The 13,894-nt window shown below is 45.2% G+C and overlaps 1 protein-coding gene across 1 annotated transcript in view; it reads right to left on the reverse strand.

The window, feature by feature from the left end:
• The window catches only part of SRD5A2 (steroid 5 alpha-reductase 2), an 84,849-nt gene that overhangs the window by 8,405 nt on the left and 62,550 nt on the right, over nucleotides 1–13,894 (reverse strand). Inside the window, exon 2 of the mRNA XM_075063449.1 lies at nucleotides 11,418–11,581. Within this exon, the coding sequence (XP_074919550.1) occupies nucleotides 11,418–11,581 (164 nt within the window). The remainder of the gene's footprint in view (nucleotides 1–11,417; nucleotides 11,582–13,894) is intronic.

The following is a 13,894-nucleotide window of genomic DNA, read 5'->3' on the forward strand; positions in this document are numbered from 1 at the left end:
CTACAGAGGTGAGTAGCCCCAATAGATGCTGTTCACAAAGTTTCAGGAAGCTTAGGGTGCAGGTACTTTGATTGCCATAAGTGGGATAGGAAAGGAATTTCCTCCCAGGTCAGACTGGCGGGGGCCGTGGGGCTTTTTCACCTTCCTCTGAAGAATGTGGGTGTGGGTCACTTGCCAAGCTTATCTGAGTATATCTCACTTAATCATTTCCCTGTGATTGCAGGGGCCTCAGGCCCTGGTGCACCTTGATCCCTCCTATTCTCTGCATGTGGCACATAACAGTCCAGTCTCCTGCGGACTGTAATACTTTGGTCTAATTTCAGTTGTTGTGCTTAGTGTGGGGGTGCTGGGTGAGGCTGGTGGCCCGTGGTATACTGGAAGTCAGACTAGATGATCTGGTTGTCCCTTTTGGTCTTAAACTCTATGACTTGAACACATCTAGCTTATCTGAATATTCTTTAACCTTTTCTTTTCCTATTTTGGCTTGCATTCCCTTCCCCCTTGTTAATATTGTGCTGAGTATCTGATCACCATTTAGCTTCTTAGTGAAGACTGAAGCAAAATAGGTATTAAGCACCCCAATTTTCTGGATGACATCAGTCATTAGCTCTCCTTCCTCACTAAGTAGAGGATCTACACTTTCCTTCATCTTTCTCTTGCTCCTGGTGTATTTAAAGAACCTCGTATTGCCTTTTATGCTCCTTGCTAGGTATAATTCATTTTGTACCTTAGATCAGTGGTTCTCAAACTTTTGTACTGGTGACCCCTTTCACATAGCAAGCCTCTGAGTGTGTCCTCCCCTTATAAATTAAAACCACCTTTTAATATATTTAACACTATTATAAATGCTGGAGGCAAAGTGGAGTTTGGGGTGGAGGCTGACAGCTCATGACCCCCATGTAATAACCTCGCGACCCCCTGAGGGGTCCCAACTCCCAGTTTGAGAATCCCTGCGTTAGACCTTCTGATTTTGTCCTTACATGCTCATGCTCTTCTTTCATAGCTCTCCTTATCAATTTGACCATGTTTCCATTTTTTGTAGGATTCCTGTTTGATTTTCAGCTTTAAAAGCTCCTGATGGAACCATATTGGCCTCTTACTGTCTTTACATCACATTGGAATAGTTGGCAGTTGTGCATTTAATACTGTCTCCTGGAGAAATTGCCAGCTCTCTTTATCCCTTAGATTTTCTATTACAACTACTCTAATATCCTAAGTGTATTAATTAGGACAAATTTATCTTTCCATTGAATTCACCCTTTTATACCTGGCCTGAGCTGGAGCCATGCTGTCAATTCAAAATTTATGCTTTTTGGTATCCTAATGAGAAGGCTACTAAATTAAATGATTTCTACCATCGGACCCAATACATATAAATGAATTATTACAAAACAGCATTATTTTGTGTTAGTTATGGGATCATAATGTAACCTCAGCACAACTGCTAGTATAGATGATGTGTTCCAGGAGCAGAAGAAATCTGAACAAGATTGAAGGCATAGTGTCCACGGATGGGTCAGTAGGGTATGTGCTAAAACACATGGACTATATGCTAACCCTAAGCCTCAATCTGGAATGTAGACTGCATCAGAAGATTGTTAACCTCGGTAATCTGAAAGAAACCAAACCAGCTTCCATTCCTGGCTGCTGATTTTCAAGCATACACATGTCTGAAAACAGAACGTGTCTCATAGATTTCAAACTGACTGTGATTAATTCATTGTTGAATGGAGTGTTGTTGTAGCTGTGTTGGTCCAGGATGCTACAGAGACAAAGTGGGTGATTAATATCTTGTATTGGACCAACTTCCATTTGTGACAGAGACAAGCTTTTGATCTTACACAGGATCTGAAGAAGAGCTCTGTGTAAGCTTGAAAGCTTGTCTCTTTCACCAACAGAAGTTGGTTCAATAAAAGATATTACTTTACCCACTGTTATGGAATGCACCCCGTATTCACATCCTACATGCTATTGTAATTATCTTTGTACAAAATATGTCCTGTGAGGTATCATTTGGAAACTAATAATTCATTGGTGAATAATATCATGATGAAATGTGTGTAGTAAAATTATATATCAAGTTATGAACGTAAGCTGAAATCATGACTGAAGTGTGTTTACCAGACAAGTCTAGGGAGTGGGTAAATCTGTTTCTCAAAGACAAACGACAAGCTCACACCTCTAGCCAGGTGTCATCAAAGCTGATGAGCTATCACCTATCAAACAGTAATTCTTTGTCAAGGAAGTGGGGCAGAAACAAACAGATCTGCATCTGAGACTATGTATATACTATCACTTACTGCGAGAAACCTCTTTCACCCCCAGATTCCTTGACTTCAACCTCCCAGTGGGAATGAACTTTATCTAGGGGTAACCGTCAGGAAAATTCATTTCAAAGGGTGACTGAACAATAAAAGTGAAGGGCAAAAACAGCCCAAGTTCTCTCTCCCTATCCATCTCTTTTTCTTTTTCACCTAAGACAAAAGAAACAGCCATTGATTTTGGGAGCAAATACTGGCATGAGAGTTTGGTCAGCAATGTTACTTTAAACGTGTTAAAAGACTTCAGTTTGATCCAAGTCTAGTTTGTTAAGATTGATACTAGAAAGTGTTTTATCTTTCTTCTTCTTGAGATTATTTCTGACTTTAAAGAGTTATACTTGTACACACTTAAAATCTACCACTTTGCAGGTAAATGAACTTGTTTTATTCTTTAATTAAAACTGATCCAGTCTTGTGAATTGTTTGGGTAACTCCATTTAAGGTAGCAGACTATTGTATCTTGATCCCCTTAAAGGGGCAACTGACCTAATATATCTGGATTATCCAGCAGAGGGCTGGACAGTGCAGAACCAGGGGCGGCTCCAGGCCCCAGCACGCCAAGCACGTGCTTGAGTGGCAAGCTGGGGGCGGGGGGGCGCTCTGCCAGCGCCATGAGGGCAGCAGGCAGGCTGCCTCCAGCGGCTTGCCTGAGGAGGGTCCACTGGACCAGCGGACCCTCCACAGGCAAACCGCCAGAGGCAGCCTACCTGCCGTGCTTGGGGTGGCAAAATCTCTAGAGCTGCCCCTGTGCAGAACACATGTTTTTTGAGGGAAGTCCATGACTGGGAGTGTGTCAGAGTCACTTTGCAAATTGTAACCAAGGCTGCTAGAAGCCAGAGAGTAGCTGGTGTTTGCTAACAGGCTGCTGGGGTCAGAACTGCTGGACCAGGGCTGTGGCTATACATAGAGACTCAGGCTGTGACCTGCATGATGTCTGGCTGTTTGTGAGGAGCCCAGGTTGGGCGCTACAGCATTGAGGCACCCCAGCGTTTCAGGGCAGGGGTGACACAGCCCCTCACTAGTCTGGATTGCATCCCAGAATATCATACCCACATTGTCTCTCTAACATTTTAATGCTAATGGTACAGTTGCCGTTATTGTGACTAATATTTAACAACTCTGTTCATGAATACTGGGGGAAGCAAGAAATACACGGGGAGGAAAAATAGTGCAACTTCGGAATGGAAGGCCAAATTCAACCCTGATGTAACTACTGATTATTAAATTTATGCTAGAGATGATTTTAAGGCCCAATATTCTTATCTTTGAATTTCCTGGATCTGTCAATTTAACTCAGTGTTGTGCAATATGATAACTTTTTCGGTATTTTGGGCCAAATTCCCCTCTCCCACCTGTGTAAACCAGGAGTAAGACCAATTAAGTTTTACTGGGGTAGAGAGCAGAATGAGACCCAAGAAGTATAAGAAGAGTTGATACAATAAAGCTTATCAGCTCTTCCACATCCATTAGCTGCTCTTATATCAACACGTACATTACATTTTAAAGCGTTTATTATTAATGCAGTAGTATGTGACAGTTTCATTAAATGTGCATTTAGGTTTTCCTAACAAATGTATGGTGATAACATTATAAACTGATAATTGTAGCTTTAGAAAATTCCAGTCTTTCATTATTAAACATTTACATCTTGGTTTGAGTCCCATCGTGCTAGGGGCTGTATAAACAGAGGTTTGTATAGCACAAGCTCCCTACCCTGAAGAGCTTACACAATAAGACAATTAATTATCCCCAGAAGTAGGTGGAAGAGTGGAGGGATACAATCAACATAGTCACTATCTGTATCCATGTTAATTTGTTTTTATACAACAAATTTAGCAATTACGTATATAAATAATACTTCCTTTCCCCACTTGCCCTTCAGCCTTGCCAATACACCTTTGGTGAATGTCTCATAGGCATTGTGGCAGAGGTGAGTCTGGAGAAGTGATGACCAGCTCTAATAATTAACAGAAATGGGTCAAAGCCAGAACCTCAAAACTAGTTCTCTCCCCCTACTTCTCTGCCACAGATGCCTTTTGGGAGAGGGGGAGGTATAGGGTGGTGGGAAATGGGATGAAGGAGAGGTCATATTCAAGGACTCTGATCCAAATTAGTGCCTATTATTTTCGTCCCAGTGCAGAACCGAACCCCCAGAAAATAATATCTGGCTCCATTTCAGATGGGGTCAGAAATATCATAAGATCACCTGATTTTGTGATATTTCCTTCAAACCAGGAAGTAGCTTGCACCTCACTTCCTAATCATGTCCTTGTCTATGTCCCTAAGCAGACCCTCAGACCAATTCTTTTCACTTCTGGGTGACCCTAGCCTTTTTCCCCTCTCAGTGCCTGAGCAGATGGGGTGAACAGGAGTGACCAGATCTTCGCATTCTCGGTGTCCACAAGTCAGGATACAGCAAAAACTGTCCAAAGCTCCCTGAGCCCTTTTCAGACATTGTGGAGAGGGGAGGGACAGCCTCTTCCCAACGGTCATGAGAAGAGGAGAGAATTCTCCTCTTGCTCCCAGCAGCCTAGAGTGAAGTGCATAGACTGAGCCCTCATGCCCTTCTTATCGAGCAGAAGGGAGTGGGGGAAGACAGAGTCCTCAGCAGCCAGTGCAAAATGGCTAAAATCCCAACCTCCCCTAGCAGCAGATACTCCTGTTTTGACTCATCAACCCCTGCTCAACCGCTGCTATGTGCCACTACTGCCATTCTGCAGCAGAGCCAGGGGATGCTCCAGGCCCCAGCACGCCAAGCACGTGTTTGGGGCGGCAAGCTGTGGGGGACGCTCTGCCGGCGCCGCAAGGGTGGCAGGCAGGCTCCCTTTGGCGGAATGCCTGCGGAAGGTCCGCTGGTCCCGCCGCTTCAGCGGACCTCCCGCAGGTCTGCCACTGAATCTGTGGGACTGGGTACCTCCCATAGGAAAGCCACCAAAGGCAGCCTGCCTACCTTGCTTGGGGCAGCACAAACCTAGAGCCGCCCCTGAGCACCTCTAACATCTTGGCTATAAACACAATCTTCCTATCTGATGCACAAGCTTAGGAGAGCCAATCTTCTATTAACAGAGTACTGAGAACTGCTAGCTAGAAGAATCCATTGACCATATCTGTTTGATTTGGGGATGGAGAGCCTCTGCAGCATCATTCCAGGTCCAACAAATTCAGGTGGCATGTGCTACCTTTTGGACCACACTATAGACTGAGAAAATTATCTCTGAAGGTGATCAGGAGGAAAACAAGACTGTTTATTTGTGTGTGAAAGTAGAGTGTAGGTGTTATGCTAAAGCCTTGCATTTTTAATAGCAGCAGCAAGTTTGTGAAAGTCTATATGGAAGGACACACACACAGATTTATTAGCCAATAGCTTTTTGTTTACAAGGTATTTAATACTGCTAACAGGGGAGTTTCAGTGGGAGTTCTGTTGGAGGAGCAGGTTTTTGTAGTTTGTGGATTGTATTGTGGAGTTTGTGTGTGAATGAGTGTTTGTGAAGGCTGCTAGGGCCGTGTGCTGGGAGAGGCTGAGCCGGAGTGGGGCGGGCTTACCTGATTAGGGGTCCTATATAAGTACAGCACTCAGGCAGCGGTACAGGAGCCAGCAAACAGAGCTGCTAACAGGAGAGTTTCAGTGGGAGTTTCCAGGGGAGATTGCAGGGGATACTAAGGCGGAGAAACCAACAGCCAAAATAAGGGAGGGGCAGGGGTCTGCAGCGAGCCCAGTGCTCGTTGGGGCCTGTGGTGCGGCGTGTGGCGCCAGACTGCAGCACAGAGTGGAAGGCATGGTGAGACAGAAGGCAGCATGAGAGACGCACGGAGGATGACGGATGTGGAAGCTGTGGCATGTACATGGTCCTGGAGGGCACTGAAAGGATTTGTCTGCATGAAAGCCACTGATAGAGCTGCTGGAAGAAAAGTAAGAGGACTGGAGATGCAAGTGGAACTTCTGGCTGAGTTTAGAAGGGGGTTGAACAGATGATGGAACACAGACATGATGAGGCACAGGGGATAAGTCAGACGTGCAGATGAAGCAGGACCAAGAATTCTGAAGGGACTGCTGGGTGAGGAAAGTGACGGTGGAAGCATGTGACTAGGAGAACCAGGCAGAGGAAAGATGGCCAGCGACGGAGAAACAGAACTCAGGAACAGGTTTGGCTGATTGGAAAATGAAGATGGGACACAGCAGGTGCTCGCTGAAGGAGAGAGGTCAAGGAAAAGAGACGAGCAGCTAGTCCTGCAGAAGGAGGGAGGAGTCATGGAGGCAACACAAGTATGAGCCCCAGGAGGATGCAAGGTGATATACGAATCGAGAGGACTTCGGCCGCAGCAGGTGCAGGGGATAGACCGGAGAATCACACTGTCACCAGAAAAAGGCAGGTTCTACGTGATTGGAGACTCTTACTGAGAAGAATAGACAGGCCTGTAACTAGAGCTGATTGGGAGAACAGAAGGGTGTGCTGTCTGCCGGTGCTAAGATACGGATGTGGACCTGAGGCTGAAAAGGATCCTAGCGGAGCGGGAAAGAATCTGTTGATTGTCCTTCATGTGGGAACGAATGATATGGCTAGTTACTCGCTGCGACTATCAAGGAGGACTATGCCAGACTGGGGAAGACGCTCAAGAAATCGAGGCAGGTGATCTCAGTGGGATTCTGCCGGTTCCTAGAGAAGGGCGACGAAGGAGTATAAGATTATGACAATTAACAGATGGCTCAGGCAGTGGTTATATAGGAGGGCTTTGGATGTACGGTCATTGGGAAGCATTTACGGACAGCACGCACCTGAAGGGTGCTAGGGGCCGGTGCTGGGAGAAGGCTGACGCCTGAGTGGGGCGGGCTTACCATGATTAGGGGTCCTATATAAGAGCAGCACTCAGCAGCGGTACAGGAGCCAGCAAACAGAGCTGCTAACAGGAGAGTTTCAGTGGGAGTTTCCAGGGGAGATGCAGGGATACTAAGGCGGAGAAACAACAGCGAAATAAGGGAGGGGCAGGGGTCTGCCAGCAGCCCAGTGCTCGTGGGGCCTGTGGTGCGGCGTTGTGGCGCAGACTGCAGCACAGAGTGGAAGGCCATGAGTGAGACAGAAGGGCAGCATGAGAGACGCCAGGAGTGACGGTGTGGAAGCTGTGGCATGTACATGGTCCTGGAGGGCACCTGAAAGAGTTTGTCTGCATGAAATGCCACTGATAGAGCTGCTGGAAGAAAAGATAAGAGGATGGAGATGCAGTGGAACTCTGCTGGTCTAGTATTAGAAGGGGTGAACAGATGATGGACACACAGACACTGATGAGAGCACGGGATAAGTCAGACGTTGCAGATGAGAAGGACCAAGAATTCTGAGAAGGGACTGCGGGTGAGGAAAAGGGACGGTGGAAGCATGTGACTAGGAGAACCAGGCAGAGAAAAGATGGGCCAGCGACGGAGAAACAGAACTCAGGAACAGGTTTGGCTGAGTTGGAAAATGAAGATGGAGCACAGCAGCGGTGCTCGCTGAGGAGAGAGGTCAAGGAAAAGAGACAGCAGTAGTCCTGCAGAAGGAGGGAGGAGTCAATGGAGGCAACACAAGTATGAGCCCCAGGAGGATGCAAGGGTGAATACGAATCGAGAGGACTTGCGGCCAGCAGGTGCAGGGATAGACCGGAGAATCACACTGTCACCAGAAAAAGGCAGGTCTACGTGATTGGAGACTCCTTACTGAGAAGAATAGACAGGCCTGTAACTAGAGCTGATGGAGAACAGAAGGGTGTGCTGTCTGCCGGTGCTAGATACAGGATGTGGACCTGAGCTGAAAAGATCCTAGCGGAGCGGGAAAGAATCTGTTGATTGTCCTTCATGTGGGAACGAATGATATGGCTAGTTACTCGTGACTGTATCAAGGAGGACTATGCCAGACTGGGGAAGACGCTCAAGAAATCAGGCTCAGGTGATCTCAGTGGGATTCTGCCGGTCCTAGAGAAGGGCGACGGAAGGAGATAAGATTATGACAATTAACAGATGGCTCAGGCAGTGGTGCCTATAAGGAGGCTTTGGATGTACGGTCATTGGGAAGCATTTACGGACAGACGACTGTTCTCTCAGGATGGACTTCACCTAAGTAAGGAGGGAATAGACTTCTAGGGATGGAGGCTCGCTGACCTCATTAAGAGAAGCTTTAAACTAGGAAGTTGGGGGAGATGGTTGGGAGATATCCAGGAGATCTCCACGCCAGAATTTAACCTGGAGAGGAAGTAAACAAAGTGAGAGGGATACGCTTGTGGACCGAAGAATTGACCCCAGGAGAAAGCAGTGTAGAAACTAGACTAACAGGTGATGCCTGGTGTAGAATAGCTGTGCACAACGGGGTAAAGAATGGTCACTTGACGCCAAACACCAAAATTAAAATGTCTGTCCACTAATGCGAGAGCCATCTCTCTCTTTTGTCATGGGTTAGGGGTTGTTATAAAAGTGGATGGGTAGGGTTCTGTGGCCTGCTTTGTGCAGGAGGTCAGACTAGATGATCATATTGGTCCCTTCTGACCTACGAGTCTATGAGTCTAATACTTTAACTACTCTTTACACTGGTTTTCTTTGTTTGCATATATATAAATATTTGTTTATCAGGCAAATTGCATGGTATTTTCTTTTTCTGAAAGTGACTGGAAGCTGTTACATCAAAATTCAGGGGTTTTATGCTGTGTAATACTTTCTGAAAAGACAGAACTCTGGCCTTGCTTTTAGGAAAGGGTTAAGCTGAGGTGCAAGAAAGTGGAATGTAATACTAACTGTATATAATCCACCCTGACCTCGCTCTGTGCTGGCTCTGCTGATGACTTCTGGTGTGACCCTGGGCAAGTCTTTTCACCTCTCTGGCCTCTCCACTCTGTCTTGTCTGTTTAGACTGTAAGCAGGGGCAAACTTTTGCTAGGTTTGTTCTGAGTGTCTAGCACAGGGGTTGGCAAAGGTGGCACGTGTGCTGATTTTTACAGGCATGCTGCTGCCAGCCGGGGTTTCAGTCGCCGGCCCTGCTCAACCCGCTGCCAGCCTGCGTGAACGGAACTCCCAGCCGGCAGCAGCTGAGTGGGGACAGTGGCCGGGACCCCAGCTGGAAGGAGCCAGTCAGCCTGCTGCCGGTCTGGGGTTCTGTCCACTGGCTCTGCTCAGCCTGCTGATGGTCTGGAGTTCTGTCCGCCGGCCATCCTGCCAGTCTAGGGTACCAGTAGCCAGCCCAGGGCTCTGCTTCTGGCTTGGTCCCAGTGCTCCGCAGCCCTTATAAAAAATTACACTACAATTAGCTTAAAAATTTGAAAACTTAAAAACTTTGTTTGTATATTACAGTAATTGTTAAAACATGTATAATGTTAATAAATACATAGGTTTGATGAAACAAAGTACTTATGTGCCTGGGCTTAATTTGTGTTTTCTATGATTTACCTTCTAAAAAAATCTCGCATGTCTCGCACCCCCAGAAAGGGCATTTCACACCCCAAGAGGTGCATGCACCTCAGGTTAAGAACAACTGCACTAAACTGATAAGATCTGCATTTTAATTTAATTTTAAATGAAGCTTCTTAAACATTTAAAAAACCTTGTTTACTTCACATACAACAATAGTTTAGTTATATAATATAGACTTATAGAGAGAGAGAGACCTTCTAAAAACGTTAAAATGTACGACTGGCGTGCAAAAACTTAAATTAGAGTTAATAAATGAAGACTTGGCACACCACTTCTCAAAGGTTGCCGACCCCTGGTCTAGCACAATGGGACTCTGACCTCAGTTGAAGCCTCCAGGCATTACTGCAATTCAAACAGTAAGTCATGAGATCTTTCTGCAGAACACGGACCCGAAGCACGTTGCAGAATATATAGGGCTCTAGTTACAGGTAAGGGCATTTTACATAAGGCAAAAAAAAGCCCAAAAGAAGGTTCCCCCCGCCCATTTATCATCATTTCTTTTATTCACGTTTTTAAAAAATTTCCCTTGAACTGAGCACATCAACTGGCTTCCCTTGCTCAATAACGCACTCTCAGTGAATTTCCAGAGCCAAATTCAGCCTGCATATTACATCACTGAAGTCAGTGGAGTTGAACCTACTTACACCAGGACCAAATTTGTTCTTTAGACTTTGCCTGTGCTTCAGGTGGAGAAGGAAGTTAGTCTATGAGGCCTTGTTTACACAGGGGATTTGCCCAGACTTCATCCATCAGTCACCAGCCATCAGTATAGCTGCATGAGTGCAAGCCCCTCACATGGGCAAGGAAAGCCACAATTTGCACAGGCAGAGCTTGTGGCTTTGTGTTGTCTGCAGCAGTGCAACTCCATTGGTGAATGGCCATCGACTGCTGGAATTAGGGGGAATCCCTAGTGTAGACAAGGCCTGAGAAGTTCATTTGGAATTTGCAACTCCTCAGGCCTTAACAAAGCAGTGGTCTAATGTGGTGCCAAAAAGGCTATAGCAAGGCTAATGATCTGAGTCTGTGCTTTAATAGGTGGTGTTTTCAAAGGTGGCTGCTCGGGGAAAAAGCTACTACATTTAACTCCTCTATTTTCATTGTAAAAATGGTTCTTTTTAGTCTTTACATCTGGGACAGCACGAACCGGCGCCAGTTTTTCAAAGTGCCGTGGGGTGCTAGACTTCTGGCTCTGCCCCAAGCCCTGCCTCCACTCCACCCCTTCCCCCATCCCCCACTTATGCCCCACCTCTTCGCATCCCACTCCACCCCTGCCCCGCCTCTTCCCGCCCAGTTCCACCCCCTCCTCTGAGTGCCCTGCGTCCTTGCTCCTCCCCCTCCCCCTGCCTTGTGCCTGCACGCCGCAGAACAGCTGATTGTGGCAGGCAGGAGGCATGGAGAGGCACTGATCCGCGGAGCCTGCTGGTGGACAGGAGGCAATGGAGGGGTAGGGGGAGCTAATGGGGGACTGCCGGTGGGTGCTTAGCAGCACCCACCATTTTTTCCCTGTGGGTGCTTCAGCCCCGGAACACCGAGTCCAGCAAGCAGGTGTAGTGCTGATTCCCATCACCACTGACTTTGACTCACAGCTGCAATAAAGTTTAGAACACAATTCAAAATACTTCCAAACTGCTTAGAGAGTAGATACTGGAAATCCTGTAGTCTGTAATTACCTGATGTAAATCTGAAGTCAGTGAACCAATCTTTTGGGTATTGAGCGCAGTAAATCATGTAGTACCCTTGAAGGAAACCATTATAGATACAGAATAGCATGCCAAAGAGAAGTATCTGCAGTGGGAAAGGTCTGCCTCTCATGAAGAATGAGTAAATAAACGTCCTAAGATAGATAAAAAACACAGTCAAACCAGAAGTAAACACCACATACAAACACATACATAAATACATCTTGGTAAAATGCTGGGTTTAAAAAAATAACAACAACATTTTCAGCTTACGTGGGCTGACACTACACTAACATAATTCTTTTACTGTTTTTTTTTTCACTATGTCTTTGTTTAGGAAGTTTATAACAGGTTTACAAATCCTAACCATGTAAATATTAGTGACAATACAATGATCATTTCAACAGTGAGCTTTTGTTTAGAGAAACACTATACAGTGATATAATCAATGGATCTCTCTATTTAACAGGATGTTACCGTGTTACAGTGTGAGCATCTTTACACTATTCATGACATGTCTACTAATAGTTTCTGTATTGTAGAGAAACAAACTTTACTAAATGTACTGGATGATCAAAATAAGTAAGACTACATTAGCATAAGTAAAACAAATAACTACTAATGAGAACAGGTAGCATTACAGAAATGTATACTCATCTATAAAATGGAACATTCTCTAGTTGTCTGAGCAGAGGACTGGGAGCTAGGAGCACCTCATTTATCCACATTGTGGTCTTGAGAAAGTCAATTGACCTCTCTGCCTTGGTTTCTGTCTTTATAAAATGGAGACCATGCTTTCTATCCGCCCTCATAGAAGTGGTTTGAAAATTGATTAGTGTTTATAGTGCACTATATGAATGCTAAGCATTATTGACTTCTGACACTAGTGTCCCATTCTGACACCAGTGTCAGTGTCCCCTCTCTCCCAAGCAGTAGCAGAATTTCAGGGCCTTGCAAGTTGGCACCTCAGTGGATGAAAAATGAGTGGCACAGAATCTGAGCATATTCTGCACACAACTTGCTTAATTTACAAAGTCCTGAAACCAGATGGTTAAACAGCACACAGGGAGCAACTCTGCCTCAAGAGTTGACTCTAGTCAGAAACCAAGGCAGAGACCAAACTCCCCTGTTGTTCACACAGCACTTTCTAATCTACACAGAACCTTGTAAACTAAAAAACTACCATAAACATTTCTTCCAAGACCAAAAACGTACTCACAAACTATGAAAAATTATGTGGGAGACTGTAACAGTAGCACCTGATGGATGCTTGTCACAGCAGTATTATCTTCTTCCACTAGAAAGGATCAGCTTATGATAGTTTTATGTCCTCATTATTACCCATTTGGATGGCACCCTCTGAGGTCTGATCTAGCCATATCTGTAGGGTCTTCCTCAAAAGCCAAGCATCTACATACATACAGTACATCAAAGTACTGCTAAAAAAATGCCCCAAAGCCACTTCCCAAGGTCTCCTACCTACAACAGAAAGCTTTCTTTTAAACACCCACAGAACCATCTGCATAGGAAATAGTTTTATTCCAATTATTGTTGTGACAGTACCCTTGTTCTGGGATTCAAGACTACCTTAAATATGTGGTATCTGTGCCTTGACATAATTCTTGTGCAGAACTATTTATTTGTGGGGAGAAATCTTTATGCTAGGATACAAATAATATTTAGAGCCCTGGAAAGACTCCTAGTCTGATTATTTTTTTTGCAAAATTCATGTAATTAAAACCTTTCACTCATGCCTTAGACTGATTTATTCACTACAGACAATTTACTTGTGCTGTTATGGATTATAGAGAAACTCTGCATCAGTGAAGGGGAAGTTTATTCTCCATGTATTCACTTGTGTCCTCACCCCTCTGTTTATTTTTTTCTTTAAACTATACATTGTATATAGGAGTTGGGGCGATTAATGCCACTTTACCATTTGTTTTAAACCCTTTACTTGCTGGATTAGGTTAAGACAGGGGTAGGCAACCTATAGCACGTGTGCCAAAGACGGCATGTGAGTTGATTTTCAGTGGCACTCACACTGCCCGGATCCTGGCCACCAATCCGGGTAGCTCTGCATTTTAATTTAATTTTAAATGAAGCTTCTTAAACATTTTAAAAACCTTATTTACTTTACATACAACAATAGTTTAGTTATATAATATAGACTTATAGATGGAGACCTTCTACAAATGTTAAAATGTATTACTGGCACACAAAACCTTAAATTAGAGTGAATAAATGAAGACTCGGCACACCACTTCTGAAAGGTTGCCAACCCCTGGGTTAAGCAGTTCTCAGACTGTGGGTCAGGACCCCAAAGTGGGTTGCAAACCCATTTTAATGGGGTCGCCAGGGCTGGCGTCAGACTTGCTCAGGCCCTGGGCTGAAACTGAAGCCTGAGCCTCACCACCCGGGACTGAACCCAAAGACCAAAGGCTTCAGCCCTGGGTGGCTGAGCTCAG

This window comes from Chelonoidis abingdonii, chromosome 3, assembly GCF_003597395.2.
Source record: "Chelonoidis abingdonii isolate Lonesome George chromosome 3, CheloAbing_2.0, whole genome shotgun sequence".
NCBI classification, from domain to species: domain Eukaryota; kingdom Metazoa; phylum Chordata; order Testudines; family Testudinidae; genus Chelonoidis; species Chelonoidis abingdonii.